At 43.5% G+C, this 22,809-nt stretch overlaps 1 protein-coding gene across 2 annotated transcripts in view; it reads right to left on the bottom strand.

The window, feature by feature from the left end:
• The window catches only part of SGPL1 (sphingosine-1-phosphate lyase 1), a 75,623-nt gene that overhangs the window by 32,049 nt on the left and 20,765 nt on the right, over positions 1 to 22,809 (bottom strand). For both annotated transcript variants that reach the window (XM_019813215.2, XM_045040108.1), the window contains exon 3: positions 1,607 to 1,772. In XM_019813215.2, coding sequence (XP_019668774.1) covers positions 1,607 to 1,772 — 166 coding nt within the window. The remainder of the gene's footprint in view (positions 1 to 1,606; positions 1,773 to 22,809) is intronic.

The following is a 22,809-nucleotide window of genomic DNA, read 5'->3' as shown; positions in this document are numbered from 1 at the left end:
GCTGGTACGAGCTGGGGGGAAATATGCCAATGGGGGCTTATCATTTAATGGGGCCAGGGTACTGAGAAAGTTTTGGAGATGGATGGTAGGAGAGGTTGCGCCACAAACGGAATGTACTTGAAAATGCACAGAATAGTAAATTTTACGTTCCATACATTTTAATCACAATAAAAAAGAAAGAAGGGGAAGTATATTTATTGCTACTCCTTAGAGTCCTCTGCAACAGACTGCTTCACCTGGAAGGACAAGATGGTGGGCACCACTGAACAGAACGCTTCCCTGGACAGGCTAAGCCTGAGCAGAAAGACACAGGGCCTTGTGTCTCTGTGTGTCCCCTTCCAAACCACGGAGCAGATGTGGCAGAAGGGTTAGCCAGTCCCATACATCAGAGTTTAAGGGAAAATCTTACAAGGACCAGGAGCCGAAACTGAGGGCAGGGTTTTTAAAGCTGGAGTGAACTACAATTGAGACAGGGCATCAACTGTCGTTTCCACTTTAAGTGCAATGTTTACTACGCCATAACCCTTCACTGTTACTAGAACAGCTCAGTGGCTCTCTGCAGGGTAAGCGGGTAAAACAGAATGTGGCTTCTACGTTAACTCTCCTGGGGAAAGAAGAGGAGAGCAGAAACAGTACAGTGAAGGAGCCCCTTGAAACACATGTTATCAGGGAAGCAAAGGGTCCTGGAAGTTTTAAACAAGTGAGAAATGACAAGCAGTCCTCTTCAATGTTACTGGGTTTTTTAATCCCATTAATTCAGGCACCCGCTGCTACGGGTGGGGACGGGGTGCAGAGGAGTGTTACAGAAACACCCACCACTCCTACTTCACTCACCAAGCACAACCTGCAGGAGGAAACAATCCACAAGGAGGGAACGCGCAACCAGGTTTGGCAGGGGAGGAAGGGTGGGTGCGACCCTAGGAAGGATGGCGGATCTGCAAACACATCACTTCTCACCTTTCCTGCACTCCCGGAGAAGGGACCTCCTCTTCACTATGTCCCTTAGGCTCCCTGAGTCACTACCCAGGAAGCTCAAAGTGTGCTGTCTGTCCCCTGACATCAGAAGTTCAACTCCAAGAGCACAGGGACCCTGTATAACCTGCGTCGCTATCCCCGGACTCTAGCACGGTGCCTGGCACACAGCAGACATTCAAATGGTCACTGCAACAGTGCTGTCCCAATTTCACACAATCTGTAGTGAAAGGATGGCCTAAAATGAAAGTAATAAATTCCTGCTTGGGGAACTCTGGGCAATACAATTACGTTCCAGGCAAGAAACTAAACATGAGAAAGGCTTAAGCCATACTTTGAGATACCTGTGGATCCTTACAACAACTAATTTCTCAGGACTTTTTATGTAAGCTGCAGATCCAGAAAAATCAACAAAAGTAGTAATAGTTACATTCGAGTAGCTATTATAACTTTATGTAGACAACCTTATTATAATTTTACAGTCAGAAGACAATGCCCCACTTCCTATCTAAACAGATTTTAAAAATCAGAACCAAACCAAAGGCAAGAAATTAGTCCAATCCATCAGCCATGAGTTCTAAAGCTGGTGAAGCTCCACGCTACCTTTCCAGACGGGAGGGGGCGGTATACTTACTCTCTGGCTGGAAGACGAAGCCATATACCCAGACTATCAGCAGGGTGCTCACGACACTGTAGGCAATCAGCTGCCAGGGCTCATACTTAGTACAATGTCCATTTACATAATTCTTGGCCTTTGTGGAATATACTTCCAAGATCTCAAGGTAGGGCTCAAAAGCCTTCTAGAAATACAAGGGAAAAAAAAGGAACATTACATTCAGAGAGAGAAGGGACTTCTGTTCTGCGGCCCTCCGTTTTCAAGGGCAAAGCCATTCGTGACCCGGCCCCACCCCGGCAATACTCTTATCATGCTCTACAGTCCTCAAAGCTCTGCTTCCGAGTCAGGTGGACTTTGACAAGGGTTTTGATCTTCTGCCTTGTCTATAAAATAAACGGTTCGGCTGCATCATTTCAGCTCTAAAGCTTCACTACGACTGCAGTGCTCATTGCCCCACTCTCTTGACTCAAACGAACCCGCTGGATACGAAGGGCTCTCTCTTCCTCTCTACTTTATTGGAATCTCTCCCATCTGCTAACGCAGGGGGTGGGCAGACCGTTCTGTAAAAGGCCAGAGAGGGAACAGTTCGGGCGTCACAGGTCAGCCAGTCTCTGTTGCAACTACTCCGTTCTGCCGTTGGTAGCACAGACACCACCACGGAGGGCGGGAAATGAGTGACCATGGCTGTTCCAGCAAGAGTTCGTTACAGATGCTAAAACTGGAATTGCAGATCCTTTCACAGATCACAAAATATTCTTTTTGTAGAAACAATTTAAAAAATGTAAAATGTCATTCTTAGCTCACGGACTGTACCAAAACAGGCGGCAGGCCCGATTTGGCCCACAGGCCACAGTCTGCCAATCTCTGCTCTCAAGCCCAACTTGACTACAAAAGTCTCTTTTCATAACTTTTTAAAAAAATTTTTTAAAGGTTTAGTTACTTCAAGAAAGAGAGAGATAGAGAAAGAAGGTGGGGGGTGGGGAGGGAGAATCTCAAGCAGGCTCTGTGCTATCAGCATGGAGCCCAACGTGGGACTCGATCCGACAAACCATGAGATCATGACCTGAGCTGAAATCAAGAGTCAGACATTTAACTGACAGAGCCACCCAGGTGCCCCTTGACTACGAAACTCTTAAATTCTTATCATTATGTGTATCCCTCACAATATCTGGCACAAGCAAGAATAAAGTCCTCTCATCTGGACTCCTGAAAATTTCATGACCCACTCATGAAAATTCATCTCTCCCATTAAATTCTCCTCAGGTAGTCACTTGTGACTCCACACAGAGCTTATCACAATGTGCCCTGCAGTCAGTCTACTCATCTGTTTTTTATCTCCCTGACTACGTGGTTGGGTCCTTGAAGGCTGGTCAGATCTTAATCATATTTATAAGCCCCCACAGTGCCCTGTACAAAACAAGTTCATCTGATAGTTTGTTATTCATTCACTTATTCAACATTTGCAAAGGATCATCAGTATTTAAGGCATTAAGCTGGGGAAGCATTATGGTAACCATCACAAGGTCCTGCCCTCACTAAGCTTACAATCTAATGGGAAAGAGGTGTGTGTGTGTTTGTGTGTGTGTGTGTGCGCGTGTGTGCATATATATATATATATACACACACGCAAACATACACAGGCTGACGCATACATGAACAAATCATTCAAACTCATTAGGATCAATACTACAGAAAGGATGTAAGTAAAGTGCTAAGAGACCACTAAGGAAGGCCTATCGAACTCACCTAAGAGGAAGTGGGGAAAATGTGGTTCAAAGGGTTTAAAAGATCTATCAAAGAAAATTCTCTTGGCAAAAAAGTTAAAAGGAAAAAAAAAAAAAAAAGAAGTCATACCAGGAAGAGAGAGCAACAGCTGCAAAAGCATTAAAAAAAAGTCTAGGGATGGCAAAAAACATTCAGCATGGTCTAAGAGCAGAGATGAGGACAGGGACCCATCTGTCTCAGCACGTCTAGGTCCGCAACACAGAGCAGAGTGCCCAGCACACAGGCCACACCACACAGCACTTGGATAGGGGCTGACCGGGACCAAGTGCATGAGTGAACATGTCAGTTGGAGAACGGAGACTGGGAGAAGTACACTAGGTCCAGATTAGAAAGATTAGAAATGGTCTTAAAAACAAAAGACAAACAAAAAAAAAACATGTACAGTGGGAATATAAATTGACAGGCAATTTTTGTAAAGTGATTTGTCACTGCTTATTAACGTTTTAAACATACTTACTTTGACCCAGATACTCCCCTTTTTGATATCTACATATCAAAGAGACAGGTTCAAGGACATTCACTTCAGTATTCTTTATAACAATGAAATTTAATATCCCAAATGTCCATTCATGGAGGAATGTTTAAATAATCTATAATACACACACTTTATGTATTCATACTATGCAGTATTTAAAAAAAAAAGATCTGAATAAACCACATTAAAAATTTTCCAGAACATAATGTTGAGTGTAAAAAAAAGGCAAATTGCAGAACAGCAGCAAACAAAAGGCATGGGTTGTTAATCAGGAGAGCAATTTTTTTTTTTTTTTTAAACAACCTGATGGGAGACGAGGAGAAGGAAGCCAGAGGTCAGAGACACAAATTTTCGTTAAGAGGAGCTGAAGCAGTCTAGGGGAGAAATAAACTGGGTTTGCAGTCATGACATTGGGGCTAAAAAGCAGCACAGATTTAAAAATGCTTTTTGGAGGTAGTACAAACAGGGTTTTCTAATTTCACAGATACAGGAAGTAAGGAGGGCATATAGAAGTAAGGAGTGGGAAGAATATAGGTAATTCCAATTTTTCAAGTTCATGTTTGAGAGACTGGGCAAGTGGTGTCACCATTAAACCATGGTAGACTAGAAGAGAAAGGGAAGCTGAAGAAGATAAAGGAGATTTTGAGATAAAGATAATGATACTAGTTTGAGTTATGCACCTGTTAGAGATCTACATGCAATGTTCTAGTAGGAGTGTGAAAACTTAGGAGGAGGACAGGTGCCCGACAAATGTTTACTGAAAACACTTCTATCCTTGGCAATTAGATTTCGGTATAAGGTCATTAACATCAGGCAAGTGCTGGCTTCCCTAGAGGGCTATCCATGGAGACACAGCTTATCTGCAACTCCTTCATAGCTCCTGGCCATTCCCCAGAGCCCACTGTTGCTATCAACAACCTCAATCCTGCACAGCAGTGACCGTGCTGGTCAGGACCTGAGGAGGACCAGAGGACTCTACCATCATCAAAGATGTACTGTGATTTCCATCATCATAAAGAATCTTCTGGTGTTAAGGCTATGATCTAACCAGATGGCTAAATAGTTATATGGGACACCTGGCTGGCTTATGCGGAAGTGCCTGCAACTGTTTTAGGGTCAGGAGTTCAAGCCCCACATTGGGCACGGGTCCTACTCAAAAAATAATAAATAAATAGGGTGATAGATAGATAGTGTGTATGAATGGGATGATGGAAGAAATAAGCATGCAGATCAGCTTTTCCTCTGGTGATACTAGTTCCTAATTAACCCAGAAAATAGAGGTTACCTATGTCAAAAGATGCCCGTAGATATTCTCAACTTTTCTTAGCACTGAACAAAGAGTAATATAATTAGCATTAGGGAGAGAGCAAAGAATCAGCAAATGCAAACTATGTCAATTTTTAAAAAGCCAATTAAGATATGAAGGCATTCCTCGCTAATATTTATAAAATTACTTTCAGCAAGAATATATGTTCTTGCCAACTGCTATAAGAAGATAATGGGAGTCCTTAGATTCCAAGTCCTTAAACACATCTCCTTAAGGAGAGATATATTTCTATATTCTCCTACTCCAAAGACAGAATGATACTGTATTTGGATAGGTCCTAGTGAGCTTTTTGAGTAGGCAACTAGTTGGTCATGGAAATTACATCTCCTGGCCTCAGTCCCAGGTCCTTCTAGCTTACTACAAACAACCTAGGCTCAGTCCCCAACGAATAAGCACCTCACAGCACTAATGGCTCACTGCTCTATAGGGCTCTGTGGGCTAAGGCGTGCTATCTCCTTGGAAAAAAGGATGAGGCAGTCCCTTGGGGCCTTGCAAACAGCACAAACCCCAGGCTGGATCCTGATGCAATACTCCAGCCCTAGGGAAGAATACAATCTAAATGCTGAAGGGAACTTTAGAGATAAAGCCTACAACTGCACTTTATAAAACAGAAGCCCCCAAGTGAAACAGCATGCCCAGGCCCATCCAGACAGGCTTGTCAGAACCCAAGCCTCCTGACTCAGTGTTCAGTATTCCTTCAATTCCTCATTCTAAGTGTTCATGGACAGAGGATCTCTTAACACATTACCCTCCGGTGCTATCCCTAGGGTTTCCTTCTCCTAATTTATGTTCTTGGCAGAATCTACCTTGGATGTACTGCACAGATCATAACAAACTAAAACTGTATGCATGGGTCATGACTACAGGTAAACAGGTCTACATAGAAACAGCACAGAAACTTAATATAGTTATAATTACTATTTCCCACCGTGTCTTTTTGCTTACAGAAGTACATTTTTTGTCTATATACACCTGCATATATATTAATGATTACAATACTCAAGCTTTTGTTTATGTCAACTTAACCTACATACTGTCTCTGGAAACACAAGAACTCTGAATGGTCATCCACAAAGGCCACTAGCTTGCTGTGCAACGCCAGGCAAATTATTTCACCAAGCTGTGCCTCTACTCTTTATCTAGAAAAAGGGACACAGAATAACAGTCACAGAATAAACAAATTGTGTTTGTGTCTATGTGTATCTGTGGGGGTGTTTGGGGGTGTGTGGGCATTTATCTCCCACCCCTAAGAGAACGGTGGTTTTGGTAAAAACTCCCCAAGTACGGTACTCCTTCCTTTCCAGTCTGTCATCAAATTGGGAATGTATTCCTCTAGAGGATAAAAACAAACAGAACACTTTGCCCACCGAATATATGTAAAATGGTGACAAAGAATACCGTAAATTTTTGTAAAGCATAATATTACAGAAGAAAAGACAAATCTTCGTGGTAGGAGGATTCAAAATATTAACTCTTTTAAGAAGCTACTGTCAAATAAGGACGAGTAAACTACACAGCCTTTCTCTTCTTACTCATTCCATGTCTAATCAAATGGTTTAGGTTTTAGCTGATGCCTGGAAGACATCGAAATAGTACCCAATCATCCTAATCATTGTTAGACAAAAGGCAGCTGCAAGAATGCATGGGAGCTTGGTGGCGTGCTATTCCCAATCATGTGTGAACTCTTTCAACCCCCAAATCACTTCAAGGGAGCAAGACACTTTCCTAAAAGTAACACAGCAATGGAAGTCTACAAATTCTGAAAATCTGAGACATGTTATTTGTTAGACCATGGGATTTCAAACTTTTCCAATACAGACACACAGAAACCATTTTACAACCATCTACACACATAGCAACAGAAAGATACGGAACCAAAACAAAAGTTTCCAGAATACTGTACCTAACACCTTATTACTTGTGATGCACTTTTTTTTTCCTATGTCTACTTTCTTTTTTTTAGATGTTTGACCCATTGAATTGATCCCTCTAAATGGATCCTGACATTCAGGTTTAAAAGCAGTGCCTCAGCGATGGTATTCCCGGCTTCTTTAATTAGAGAAGGCAGTTGTGTAATGCAGTGAAGGCTGTTCACACAGAGGGATTGTGCAGCGTACAAGGTCTCAGCACTTTTTACACTTATGATTTATTCTCTTCACATTTCTGTGAGGCCAGGATTATGATGTGATGAAACAAGTCAGTCAAAGAGATGCAGAAGTTTCTTCCTTACTGGTACCAGCCCAAGGCGATTCCCAACAACTGCTAACTCTTCCCGGTCCCTAAATGACTTCAAGAGCACAAGATTCCACAAGCAAGTTCCCACCGTGGCACTACCCATACCTCTTCCCCCAAAAAACTCCTTCGAGAACTAGCACTGAACTTGATCAACTGCCAGTGAGGCAGGGGTATTTTTTCCACGTCGAATTTCTTCATTGCCAATTTATACCAGAAGAAACACTGAATAAGACCAAGAGAGAAAAACCATCTGACAGACGTTTCCAGGCCCACAGCGGATGGTGCTTCCCTCCTCGGAGCTAACACAAATAACAACAATCCTCTCTCCAGCACCTCCCAGGGCGGACCGTCTGTACTCGTTTTATTCACGAGCAATGGCATCTCGGCGGCAGCGGCGGTCCCAGGGCTGCCTCCCACACCCCCACCCGTAAGAGGAGGTCTCTCGGCAGCACATGCCCACGGCTACTGAAGCTCCCCGCCACTCGACAATGATTTTCCGAACACCTACTGTACACGTGGTGCTATTTTATAAGGATCAGAGATAACTTGTTTGCTTCACTTAGAACTTTCTCTCCCCTGCCAAACTCAAAGATTACATGACCACCTGATCACAGAGGGACTAAAATTGAGAGAAGGCTAGAGGAGCCATGACAAACATGCAGAAGAAAGAGCAAAGCACTCAGGAGCATTAATTTACTTGTAGAGAATACTTAGTAATATTTGTGTAACTTAAAGTTTTCAATGGCTTTCATATTATTTTATTCGTACTTTATAATCTCACATGGTCCTCAGGTTAAGAATGAACAGTTTCGGGGCTCCTGGGTGGCTCAGTCCGTGAAATGCCCGACTCTTGATTTCGGCTCAGGTCACGATCTCACGGGTCCATAAGACCAAACCCCGCACAGGGCTCTGAGCTGACAGCATGTAGCCTGCTTGGGATTCTCTCTCTCCCTGCCCCTCCCCAACTCACGCGCATGTGTGTGTGAGTGCATGCTTTCTCACTCTCTCAAAAATAAACATTCAAAAAAATAATAAATGTAAAGTAAATAAAATAGCAATAAAAACTTTAAAAACAATAGAATAAACAGTTTCACTTCCTAGGTGGTGCAAAGTGAAATCAGAAAGGTTAAGTTTGCTCTACAGCAAAGTATTCAGTAGCAGAGTCAGAACTAAAACACAGGACTTCACGAGCAGAGTTGAATTCCAAGATGTCTGGAACCATCTCTCAGGGCTCCACAATATTACACACATCTAAACGTTTGCTGGAGGAGTCGGACCTAAAAGAAGAGAACTCAAGAAAACCAAATGCTGTGAGGCCCAGCAGAGGAAGCAACAAGTTATTCCAACATAGGTTCCCCTTCCTGCCCCTCCCACCTCAAAGAAAAGCAGGTTAAAGATCAAAGAAAAACACTCCCACTGTCAGGCTGACGGACTCTACTAATAATTTCCGAACTGCCACAGCGACACAGATTCCTTGCCAAAGAAAATGTGGCAACCGTGTTCAGTTGATTATTACCCAGCACAGAGTCGGCTAAGGTTTTCTGGTCAAAATCAAAGCACCCAGGAGCTAGTTTCCCCAGCTTCCTTTGGCTCCAGTAACACCCTGCGCCACTGGAAATGCTCGCTTGTGCAAATGAGGGCTGCCGGCCACACGCAGACCTGAGTGCAAGCGTGAGTCCGTCTCTCACAGGAGGAGAAAGGAGAAACTCACAACAGTGACGCCTCACGGTATCACCGTGGAGTCACTGTGAAATCGGGATTCTGGGAAAGTCACTTTTCTGCTAAAGGTTCAGCTTCCTATCACAGCACAATGACTTCTTTGCATTTCTACTATGCCAGATATCCAGTATGCCTCCATTCGGGCTATTTCTCAAGAGTCAGTCAGGGCCAAACTGCACTGGCCAACTGCACTGTGAGTTCATCTGTCCCAGCAGCAAAGCATTCAGCCCTGGTGGGGGAGAATAGCCAAGTAACTGTTTTCACACGTGACCTCTCTTATGGTACCAAGTGCGGATTAGAATACAAACAACACAATTTTTGTATGTCCTACGCTACTTTTAATGTGGTAAGAACCCAACAATTACTCAACTGAAATGAAGTAATTACAGTACCGCATCTACTCAGCACTGCTCTGTAAGACCCCAGGGAGGATTCGGCCTCCCCTCTCCCGCATCTCCCACTGACTTGAACCTGCGGAGCAGAATCGCTGGTGTTTGTAACCAGACTGCACACACCAGCACCGTTCTGATGAGCTCACAAGATACATCATCTCACAGCCACCAGGGCTGTGGTGTACAGGTTAAAGACCAGTACATGACCACTCTCCATCCCTCAGAGGAAGACGCTGAAACCCAAAGGTCACACAGCCTCCCCACCCCTTCTTTTGTAGAAGACTCGCTCAATAATTGACTTAACATATCACGAAGACTCAGTCACCAAACTTGGCGGCTATCCATCTTTTAGATGAGGGTAAAAAGACGTCCCCAAGCATCCCTGGAAGTGTGAGGGCCCAGCCACGTCAATCCATAAGACCGCTTCACTGCTCCTGGCTAATAACTATTCTTAAGCCAAACACTAATGAAAATCAAAACTTGCCACCCTGCAATGCTGCAGAGAAAAAGGGACTTGTTTTTCCTCTTCCGTCCACTTTCTTTACATCTAGTACAACTACACACTTCACCACTCAATAGTTCTTCCAGAAGAGCCAGAAATCCAAGCTTTAAAGCAGGAATGGGCTGCTAAGGAAAAGAAAAACCTGTTTTACCCAGTTCACCCACTGTCTTAATGTCTTGCGATCAGATGGTACTCTAAAGCCCGGGACTAAGGTTAAGGAGTGAAGTTCAAGGACAGGAGACCCCGAAGAGTTAGTGTAGTCATTCTTCACTTCTGCCCTAAAAACACAGAAAACAAAGCTAATTAAATGGTTCTCTTTCATATCACATTCTGCAGAATTTCAAAGTGCAAACAGGTAAGAAAACACTATTGTTTTTAGAGCCTTCAAAGGCATTAATGTTTATCAGCAAAACCAGATCACAAGCCCGAAGGAAAAACTCCCTTGGGTCATTAAAGAAGTAAGAACTGAGCAATGAAACCAAATACAGAAATGCTTGAAGGGACTGAATCATCATTTCTTAGGAGGTAAAGAGCAAACCATATACTTCCTCCAAAACTCCACTATGTGAAACAAGAGATCCGGTATCTGAGAAGTTCACCCAACAAGCTTAACAGTCCAGGTTTTCCCTTCCAGCCATGCCTCAAGAGTCAGAGGTACACGCTTGGTACTATTCCACAAACATTTACCAAGTCTAACTGCCCTACACTTAGCCCTAGATTACTCAGGCAAAGCACCTTACCATCACGGAGACACAATCTTGGCCTCAGAAAGGAGACTGACATGCCATGTGCTCAAGTCATTAGAAGCGTACTCATGGATGGGGCGCCTGGGTGGCTCGGTCGGTTGAGCGTCCGACTTCAGCTCAGGTCATGATCTCACAGTCTGTGAATTCAAGCCCCGCATCGGGTTCTGTGCTGACAGCTCAGAGCCTGGAGCCTGCTTCAGACTCTGTGTCTCCCTCTCTCTCTGCCCCTGCCCTGCTCATGCTCTGTCTCTCTCTGTCTCAAAAATAAATAAAAACATTAAAAAAAAAATTTTTTTTAAAGTGTACTCATGGAAAATCAAAGCTTCTGAGCTCGTAAAAGCTGACAGCCCTAAACCTGCCAAACGGGTGGATCAGTTTTTGATTTACCTACTCATGGTCAGGACAAGGCATCAAGTGAAGACTGGTGTGGTTTCTGTCAACTAAGGATTCTGAGCCCCTGTCTTCTGTAATGCATCTAGAAAGGCACCATGGGGAGCTTAAACTAGGAGCGAATGCTAAATGCAGAAAACCAAGTTCAATAAGCAGAGGAACAGGCTGAGGGATGTTGAGGTAAGAGCAATTACGGGTTTCCTTGCTAAATAGATGGTCACCCAAAGGCAAGGCAGTAAGATGTGGGCAGAAGGTACTACTCAAACTTGACGGCCTTAACTCCCAGTCTCTCATGGTAAGTAGCCCAGTGTGCACATACACAGAAGTCATCTTCAAATTACAAAAGTTCACTATCCTCTGAGCACTACAAATGGTAACTCCTTAGATTGCAAGCAAGGACCAGCAGAAATAATCCCGTATTCTACACACATAAAGGGGAAGTCTTGACTTCCCTGAGTATACCACAGTTGGGGAAGAAGTCAGAGGGCTTCTCCCTTCCCAGACTTAGTTTACTAAAAGGATTATCTACCTTTGTCCCTGAGTGAAGATACATAGACTTTCCAGATTATATTTATAGAAATCTCCATTGTCAATAGTCCTGCTGCTGTCAGAGATAAGAAACACTGAGTGTATGCCCAGAAGTGGAACCTAAGTCAGTTGCAAAGTCTACCTCTCTGGAGATTTCGAACATGTAATCTTATTCAAAAGCACAAACCAGAGACCAATCCCTGGGTCTCTGACTGGCCCTCAATTGATGTAAAACACCCTTTGGCAAGTCGGCCTTTAAAATCCAGTCACAAAGGAGCTATTTTTTTAAACTGAGGTAAGACAATTTAAAATTAACATTTGAAAGAGTTTTAAACTTTTTTTTTTTTCAACGTTTTATTTTTATTTTTGGGAGAGAGAGAGAGACAGAGCATGAACGGGGGAGGGGCAGAGAGAGAGGGAGACACAGAATCGGAAGCAGGCTCCAGGCTCTGAGCCATCAGCCCAGAGCCCGATGCGGGGCTCGAACTCCCGGACCGCGAGATCGTGACCTGGCTGAAGTCGGACGCCCAACCGACTGCGCCACCCAGGCGCCCCAAGAGTTTTAAACTTTTTTGATCATCAAAAGTGCAGAAGACAATGTGTGATTTCGATGGAAAATTATACATTATCTAGGACGTCCCTCTACGCTACCAGAGTCTGATTCTAAGGAAGCTATTTTACAACTCTGGAAGTTGGAAATGATTACAGCAATGCAAACCACTCTTCACCTATAAACACGTAAAACCTGCCACGTGGTAAAGGTTCAAGTGACTTCCCTCTCCACTATGGGTGGCATTTGTGTACTCATTTTAATGTTCTTAATCTATAAATGTGTCTGTTCTTCAGGCACATGAAAAGATGCTCAACATCGCTCCTCATCAGGGAAATACAAATCAAAACCACACTCAGATATCACCTCACGCCAGTCAGAGTGGCCAAAATGAACAAATCAGGAGACTATAGATGCTGGCGAGGATGTGGAGACACGGGAACCCTCTTGCACTGTTGGTGGGAATGCAAATTGGTGCAGCCACTCTGGAAAACAATGTGGAGGTTCCTCAAAAAATTAAAAATAGATCTACCCTATGACCCAGCAATAGCACTGCTAGGAATTTATCCAAGGGATACAGGAGTACTGATGCATAGGGGCACTTGTACCCCAATGTTTATAGCAGCACTCTCAACAATAGCCAAATTATGGAAACAGCCTGTATGTCCATCAACTGATGAATGGATAAAAAAACTGTGGTTTATATACACAATGGAGTACTACGTGGCAATGAGAAAGAACGAAATATGGCCCTTTGTAGCAACGTGGATGGAACTGGAGAGTGTTATGCTAAGTGAAATAAGCCATACAGAGAAAGACAGATATCATATGGTTTCACTCTTATGTGGATCCTGAGAAACTTAACAGAAACCCATGGGGGAGGGGAAGGAAAAAAAAAAAAAAAAAGAGGTTAGAGTGGGAGAGAGCCAAAGCATAAGAGACTCTTAAAAACTGAGAACAAACTGAGGGTTGATGCGGGGTGGGAGGGAGGGGAGGGTGGGTGATGGGTATTGAGGAGGGCACCTTTTGGGATGAGCACTGGGTGTTGTATGGAAACCAATTTGACAATAAACTTCATATATTGAAAAAAAATAAAAAAAATAAATAAAAAATGTGTCTGTTCTTTGGACCTTTCTTTCAAACCAGTTAGAACATCTGCCTGGTTTCCTCTTTATAAGCAAAGTAAAATTTTAATGTGTGTTCATTTTATATTTGTTTCAGTGTCATGATTTTACCTTTTGTGAATTTTTTTTTTTTTTTTTTTAAGTAGGCTCCCTGCTTAGCATGGGGCCCAACGTGGGGCTTGAACTCATGATGCTGAGATCAAGACCTGAGCTGAGGGGCGCCTGGGTGGCTCAGTCGGTTAAGCACCTGACTTCAGGTCAGGTCATGATCTCACAGATCGTGAGTTCGGGCCCTGCATTGGGCGCTGTGCTGACAGCTCGGAGCCTGGAGCCTGCTTCACATTCTGAGTCTCCCTCGCTGTCTGCCCCTCCTCAGCTCACACACGCTTTCTCTCTCTCTCTCTCTCTCAAAATTAAATAAAACATTAAAAAAAATTTTTTTAACAACAACAAAAAAAGGACCTAGGCTGAGATCAAGAGTCAAAAAGGCTTAGCCAACTGAATCACCCAGGCACCCTTTGAAAATTATCTTTTAACAAAAGCTAAAAACTCTCAGTCCCCAAACTTCCCCACAAAAGAAATGCTTGGGAACATGAAACCTGAAGATAATTACAAAGGGCTCAGGACATCCTAAAAGCCGTCACTGGGGTCCATCTTCCCCCAGGTTAATGACCCCCTCTCTAAAACGAATCATAGAAGTATTCTATTATATGTAAAGTAAACCCAAGACTCCTGTGTTCCCTGTAGGAGAACTAGCATCCATTACTTCAAATTCTCCAGGAAAAGCCTCAGCACTAGAATAAAAAGGAACGACATTCTGATCCATGTTACAACAGGATGACCCCTCAAAACACCATGCTAAGGAAAACAGCTGATCATGAAAGACCAGACTTTGTAGAATTCTGTGTGTACGCAGCACTCGGAATAAGGATATGTGCAGACAACAAGCAGGGTGGCGGCTTCCAGGCCCGGGGACTGCAGCCACATAAGGGAGTAAGTGCTACAACTGGGGGGTTTCTTCTGAAAATGTTCTGAGATTGTGGGGATGGCTGCACAACTATGAGAACACGATAAAAAATTGATGAACTGTACACTTTAAAAAAAAGGGGGGGGGGGCATTATGACCCAGCAATTTCATCTCTGTCTACCAAACGTAGCTAAGACCAACCACCTAAGATTCACAGGCTTTCTTTAAAAACAAAAACAAAAAAAGAACCACAAAAAACCCCCCAAAAACCCAAAAGCCTTTCTGAAAACAAGTTCCCATATGGGCCAAAAAACCAGCAGAAACTCTGCAATTCCAGAAACACAGAATAAAGCTTTGGACTCCAAATGAAATCAACCCTAGGTATCTAAAACTAACTTAGAAATTGTATACAAACTAGACAAAGTGGATCACTATTGTCTTACGGTATGTATTTTTAAGAGTTTATAAACACAATTATTAACTGCTGCATTTTTAGATGAGGTTTTTAAAAAACACTTTCTCCTTTGGCAGCTCATAAACACACACTCCAGCCACTACCCGGGGTATGTGAAAGGGACAGCCACCTCTGAGTGCCGTGCTGAACTGACACTCGTCACGACTTCTGTGGGATCGCCGAGTGGCCTGTTACTAGTGCTATAGGCAGCCGTGGTGCCCTGGAAAGTCTGGAATGGTAATCAAAAGCTTCTACTCTAATTTTAGCTCTGTGTGGCCTCTGGCACATTACTAAGTCTCGATGCAGCAGGATTTTGCTCATCTGCAGAAACAGATGGCATTGCTATAATTCAACAAAAAGTTCACCGGACAAAAAGATACCCCCATCTATCTACTCTCAGGGCTGCTGTGAGTATTCAGTGCAGTAAGGTAGTAAGAAAGCAACCGCAGATGATAAACACTAAGTATTTGAGGACTCGGAATCTCTGTGAGGAAACATTCCCCTTTCCTTTTCAGTAAGCAGCAAGGACAAGTAACCTTTGCAAGGTCTCAAGCAAAGTCCCACAGATAGAGCTGGGAGAGGCTGTAAGTGGTTTGATTCCCATGCCTACATCGTGTTTTCTTTTTTTCTTTTTAATTTTTTTAAGGTTTATTCATTTTTCAGAGACAGAGTATGAGTGGGGAAGGGGCAGAGACAGAGGGAGACACAGAATCTGAAACAGGCTCCAGGCTCTGAGCTGTCAGCACAGAGCCGGACGCAGGGCCCCGAACTCACGGACGGTGAGACCATGACCCAAGCGGAAGTAGGACGCTTAACCAACTGAGCCACCCAGGCACCCCTACACTGTGTTTTCTTACAGAGGATGGTAGTAAGACGCCGGCGACTAGTGAGCTGCTCCTCCATTTAATAAGACACATGTTACATCAACTCTCGGCCTTCCACTATTTAATTCGATCAGAAGATTACAAGTGTCCTCTTACTTGCAAAACAAGACTAAACTGGTTACCCACTTATGTTTACAGATCATAAGGTTGATTTCAGGCATCTGGACAGATTGCTGTTGACTGCTATAGTTACGAGTCTTGGGAAAGCATCTGAAATCACAAGCTTATCAAAAAGGGCTGGGCAATATAACCTTAGGCCTTCGTCTGCCCTGGCTGCAATGCAGCTAGCCAAGGAGCAGGTCTCCCATGGCATTCTTGTTTTTGTCGTCTGGTCCTTCCTGTTAGAGTTTGCAAACAGAATCTTCTATTTGCCTCACCTGTCCCAGCACCAGTAAGACTGGATCTCAAGACAGGACTGATGTATCCCTTTTTAGATCCATCAGCCAAAATGCATTTCAAAGGAGTGCATTTAAATGCCTTCAGAAAAAGCCTCCAGAAAAAAAGGTCTCCCCAATATGGAGCACAAAGTGTAAACCTACTATAACAGCTACTTAGACTCCAAAGAGTTCCAGAGCACTATGATTTTACCTTCAAATTATCTGCTACAAATGGGGTTTTGCAAATCTAAACGTCTGCCCTTAACAGAAAACTCTGCTCTCTTTACGTCAAATGTTTATTAATAGTGATGGACGAGGTAAATAAGAATGCAGTAGGCTTTTACTTTCTGGGGAAATTACAGAAACGGAAGGGTGTTTCACACTTTAAAAGTGCCTAACCTGCTTCAGGAAAGAGTTTTCCATGCTGTCTCCCACGTGTAGTGTGCAGGTAACAGAAATTTAAGATTTGTTGCTGGAAAGCGAAATGCAAAAGTTACATACTAAGAAAACCTTGTGGGAGTGTAAATCAGACAACCACTCGGGAAACCTGTCTGGCAGTACGCCTCATGACCTGGCAATTCTGTGCTTACCAAAAGACATGTTCAATCAAGAATGTAGAAGTGTCATTCAAAACAGCCAACACCAGAAACAGAAATGTTCGTCAACTATAGAATGAATAAATGGTGGGATTTTATACATCGTGCAACTACACAGCCATGAGTGTTAAAACTACTGCTACCCAGGGGCGCCTGGGTGGCTCAGTCGGTTAAGCGTCCAACTTCAGCTCAGATCATGATCTCATGGCTCGTGAGTTCAAGGCCCGCGTCGGACTCTGCTGACAGCTCAGAGCCTGGAATCTGCTTCGGATTCTGTGACTCCCTCTCTCTCTCTGCCCCTCCCCTGCTCATGCTCTGTCTCGGCATCTCAAAAAATAAACGTTAAAAAATAAAAAATAAAAAAAAAATACTGCTATATAAGGGCATGGCTGAATCTCACAGATTCAGCAAAAAGGATACTCAGAAAATAACGTGAACTGTATGTTTCCATTTATGCAAAGTTCAAAAATCAGCAAAACTAACCTACCGTGAGAAGAAAGATAACCTTTGGTGGGTACCAAATGCGAGGGAACTTGTTGGGATGCTGGCCATTCTTTATACCTGGGCAGCGAGTACAGCATACTCATATGCAAATATAACTGACCTGTACAATTAAGATTTGTGCCCTTTACTGTAAGATATACCTCAAAAAAAAGACCCTCTTTTTTTTATGTTTTTTTAAGTTGACTTATTTGGAGACAGAGAGGGAAAGAGAGAGTGCACGGATGGGGGAGGAGCAGAGACAGAGGGAGAAAGAAAATTCTAAGCAGGCTCCGTGCTGTCAGTGCATAGCCCAACACGGAGCTTGAACTCAAGAACCGAGAGATCACGACCTGAGGCGAGATCAAGAGTCGGGCGCTTAACCAACTGAGTCACCCAGGCACCCGAGAACTCTACTTCTTTTGTAATTATTTTTTTTAATGTTTCTTTATTTTTGAGAGAGAGAGACATCGCATGAGCCGAGGAGGGGCAGAGACAGGAGACACAGAATCCGAAGCAGGCTCCAGGCTCTGAGCTGTCAGCACAGAGCCTGATGGGGGACTTGAACCCACGAACCGTGAGATCATGACCTGAGCCAAAGTTGGATGCTTAACTGACTGAGCCACTCAGGCACCCCTCTACTTCATTTTTAAATTCAAAAGTGATTTATGGGAAAGCAAGCTGGTGCACTCTGGAAAACAGTATGGAGGTTCCTCAAAAAACTAAAAATAGAACTACCCTATGACCCAGCAATTGCACTACTAGGCATTTATCCAAGGGACACAGGTGTGCTGTTTCGAAGGGACACATACATCCCCATGTTTATAGCAGCACTATCCACAATAGCCAAAGTATGGAAAGAGCCCAAATGTCCATCGATGGATGAATGGATAAAGAAGATATGGTGTATATATATATACAATGGAGTACTACTCAGCAATCAAAAAGAATGAAATCTTGCCATCTGCAACTACGTGGATGGAACTGGAGGGTATTATGCTAAGTGAAATTAGAGAAAGACAAGTATCATATGACTTCACTCATAGGAGGACTTTACAAGATACAACAGATGAACATAAGGGAAGGAAAGCAAAAATAATATAAAAAGAGGGGGGGACAAAACAGAAGAGACTCTTAAATATGGAGAACAAACTGAGGGTTACTGGAGGGGGGATGGGGGGGGAATGGGCTAAATGGGTAAGGGGCATTAAGGAATCTACTCCTGAAATCATTGTTGCACAATATGCTATTTGGATGTAAATTAAAAAAATAAAAGTAAGTAAAATTAAATTAAATTAAATTAAATTAAATTAAATTAAATTAAAATAAAATAAAATAAAATAAAATAAAATAAAGGTGATTTATCCACTTCATGGGATAATAGGACATATAAATAACAACGTGCCATAAGAATGGACTAGGAGGAAGGCTGTTCCACAGTTTCTGCCTATACAACAGGCAAGCCATTCCTTCAAACATTTACAATCTGCCCATTTCATGACAAAAAGCTCACACAGCTGTATTATATGAACTCAAAAAAGCACTATCAGATAAAAAGCACAACCTCCTGGGTAAGATATAACAATTTTAAATCTGTATGCACCTGGCAACAAAATCTCAAAACACATACAGCAAAATCTAATAGAACTACAAGGAGAAACAAATAATTGATAAAGCATAAGGCTGGAAGAGGCCCGCACAAAACAGGAGCTCCAAAGAGTCAATAGACCTTGAAAAGGACACTCACCCTCACTAGTAATTAGGGGAATTCACCTGGAAATCAATTAGACTTCACCCCTACTGGACTGGCAAAAAGTAAAAAAGCCTTGTAAATACCAGGTTTGCCAAGCTGTGTAGGAACAAGAACTCTCATATACTGTCGCTAGAAGTATAAACTGTTGCAGCTTCTTCTGAAAAGTCTGCCATTATCCAGCGAAGTCATAATGTAGCAGTTCCACCAGGAGGACTAAATCCCAGAAAAACTTGCAATTCTGACCCCCTGTCACATACAAGAAAGTTCCTAACAGTAATGTTCAAAAAAGCCTCAAACTGGAAGCCACCCAAGTGCCCACCATGGAACGCATAATCTGTGACAGTCATACAATGAAATATTATGCAACAGTGAAAATCAAGGACCTAAAACCAATAAACTGCACAGACCAACATGGATGAGTCTCACAAACACCGAGCAACATGGGAAAACCACAAAAAATACATATAAATCAATTTACAGCAAGTGAAAAAGCAAACAAAACTGAACTTAGGGAATGTATACATGGAGGTAACACTTTTTTTCTTTTTTTTTTTTTTCCTTTAACACAGCAAGAGAATAATTATTCCCAAAATCAGGATAGTTCTCCCTAGAGGGAAGGAAAGGAGATGTCATCAGGGATTGGAGGTAAATGTTCTAAAGGGTTTTGTAAATGTTTATTTATTTTTGAGGGAGAAAGAGAGTGAGCGTGAGTGGGGGAGGGTCAGAGAGAGAGGGGGACAGAGGATCGGAAGCGGGGTAATGCACGGACAGCACAGAGCCCGGTGAAGCGCTCAAACTCACTAACCGTGAGATCATGACCTGGGCTGAAGTCAGACGCTTAACCGACTGAGCCACCCAGGCGCCCCAAATGTTCTATGTTTTAGCCTGGGGGATAGATGTTATGACTGTTTTATTAAAACGTAGCGATGTGCTTTATACAGTCTTGTGTATGTATGCTAAGTTCCACATGAAAACACCTTCAACCCCAAAGCATGGCAAGCCCTTCTTCCTGCCCTTCCTCTTCCTACCTGAGAAAACATGAACCTGACAGCTCAAGCTCAGCACGGCTATCCTGGACCAGGAGGGGACACACCGTGTGCGGGGGAACCTCCTCAAAGACCTAGGAATGGCCACATCAGCCACGAATTGTCTACTCTGGGTTCCTCTTACTTTAGAGAAGTCTTTTTCTACCTTTTAAAAATCGCCATGACTTTAGTTTTTCTCTCATAAGCAGCCAAACCTAACCCGAATGGATGTGTTCAGTGATCTGGACAAATGAAAACCTTTCTGACAATTCAAGCTGTCCAACAATGGCAAGAGCTCCCTGAGAAAGCATCCCACACCCACCCCTGGCAGGGCACTGGGGGAAGGATTTCCACAGAGCAAAGGGAAGCTGGACTGCAGGATTTCTAAAGGCCCTTGAGGCAATTAAGATTCTGAGGCTACCTCTGGAAAAAAGCAGCTCTGGCCTTGCCAAAGCCGTGGCGACACTTTGCCTCTGAATCTATCCTTCTGTTATCGGCGAGAACATTTCTTCTCTAGAACATTCCATCCCCTATCCATTTTACCAGAGTCTGCTGACAAGCTGTCTTCTCGCTTGTGCCTTTCAAAACTAACTTGACCTCAACTTTAGCACACTGGCTATCCTCCCTTGGTTCCTCCACGCCCTCAGCCCAACCTTCCACCTCTATGTGCCTCAACGGGCTGCCCTCCATGAAGTAAATCACCCAGGCTCCCTTTCCGGCTGGGTTTGGCCAGCGAAAGGCTCCAGCATGAGATCAGAGGGTGGGAAAATTTTGACAGAGTCTGAGGTATTTATGCCCCTGGATTCCCTTCCTGCAGGGCTACCGGCTGGCAGTGGCAGAAATCCTATGGGTCACTCTCGCCTACAGCTAACCTCTCAAGGTTCCAGAAACTACTGCACCTTTGCCCCTTCAAGCCTAACAATGCTAACGGCTCTTGGCCTCGAGGTGTTTCGCCAACCCCTACTGGTCTTCCTCGACTCTGCCCAGTTTGTAAATAGTCCTCTCATCTCCTCAGTCCCACTACTGGAGGCTCCCAGGAGATAATCGAGATATCCAACCGATGACTCAGCCTGTACTACTCTATCTTCCCAGATGCCTCGTATTTCCTCTTACCCCACAGCATGGTTTTTCTCCCAGTAATTCTGTTCTGCATGTTTCCTGATTCACTATAAATCAATTCCCATAGAAAATTCTTAATCCCACGAGGACGGCCAATTGTGCCACCAATGTATACAAACTATGTAACAGGACATTGGGCAAAGCCTAGTTAAGAAGGCAAACGTTACTAAAAGTTCCTGACACCCAGACAGCAAAGCCAAGCCAAAAACTGGGATCTGAGGTTTTTCTATTTATAACCCCTCCTTCCTTTAGACCAACAGCTGGAAAAATTATCAAACTTGCCGTTAAAGTTTTACTTTACTAATAAGGCTGGAACAATGCCAAATACAGTACTTATCTTATGAGGGCCATTCAAATTGTCAACAAAATTTTAAAGGTCCCAATGAATTTTCCCTTTCTTCTAGACAATCCTACAAATAAAACAACAGATTCAAATACTACAAATGAGCTTTTAGTGTCGATTTTTTGGTTTATTGCTCAAATCCTATCAGACATTCAGAAAGAAAGCATGCCTGAAAAAGATTCAAGGCTCAAAGATAAAGCTCTAAGGTCTAGAAACATTCCATCTGAACCCAAAACACAAAACGGAGACAGGCTTACTGTTTCCAAATCAAGAGAGTGCTGCAGAAATGTTGCAAAGGAAAACATTTCTTACAATTTTACTGTGTTACGGAAGATTATGCTGTATATTGTCCAATATACATATCCCAAAGCAGGACTTCATCCATGGGCAAAACAACCCTAAGTAACACTGTAACGGGCCCATTAAACTCTAAGACAAGACTCAGTCCCCTTCCTGTATGAATGCAAGGGCTACCCAGATGCCATTACCTATGGTAAGGAACCCTAGACCAGGGTTTCTCAACCCAAGCACTACAGACATTTTAGGCCAGATAATTGAGAGTGGACGACTGTGTGCATAGTAGGGCCTTTAGTTGCATCCCTGACCACTAGCACCCAAGTTTGACAACCAAGAATGTCTCCAGACATTGCCAAATGTTCCGAGGTTGGGGGGGGGGGGGGGGGGGGGGGGGGAGGGGGGGAGGGGCAAAATCACACTTATCTGAGAACCTTGGCCCTAGATAAACTATCTCAAACTCTACCCAGCACTGTCATGGTGCATACGATTCACTGCACCATTCACAAGAGAAAAGCCACCTAAGGAGAAGACTTGGCTTCATAAAGTATTCTTTTCTTAAAAACCAGAAGTATCTGACAACTTGCGAAGCGATACCATTCCCTAGCACTAGGAAGGAGGAGAACTTGGATGAAAAGAATGGTTGCCAACGTGGAGAAAAACTCCTAAAAAAATTTCTGGACTTGGGGCGCCTGGGTGGCGCAGTCGGTTAAGCGTCCGACTTCAGCCAGGTCACGATCTCGTGGTCCGTGAGTTCGAGCCCCGCGTCAGGCTCTGGGCTGATGGCTGAGAGCCTGGAGCCTGTTTCCGCTTCTGTGTCTCCCTCTCTCTCTGCCCCTCCCCTGTTCATGCTCTGTCTCTCTCTGTCCCAAAAATAAATAAACGTTGAAAAAAAAATTAAAAAAAAAAAATTTCTGGACTTGACATTCTTCTGAAAGCGTCGCAAGTGTCCGATGGATACTCTCACCCCTCTTACTCTCTGTGAGACACAGGTGGAAAGTATTACAGGTCGTGACATGCCGTAAGTAAGCAAGTGGAAGAAGGCAGGCAAACCACATTATCAAAAGAGGACAAAATTAAGGGCAAGAAAGCGCTGAGGGCTGTTAGCCCAAGCTCTGTAGTCTGGAATACAAGGTCTGTCACGGACAGACCCCAG

The sequence above is a fragment of the Felis catus genome, chromosome D2 (genome assembly GCF_018350175.1).
Source record: "Felis catus isolate Fca126 chromosome D2, F.catus_Fca126_mat1.0, whole genome shotgun sequence".
NCBI lineage: Eukaryota > Metazoa > Chordata > Mammalia > Carnivora > Felidae > Felis > Felis catus.
Note: the sequence above shows the minus strand (reverse complement) of the source record. Positions and strands in the feature narration are given on the sequence as shown.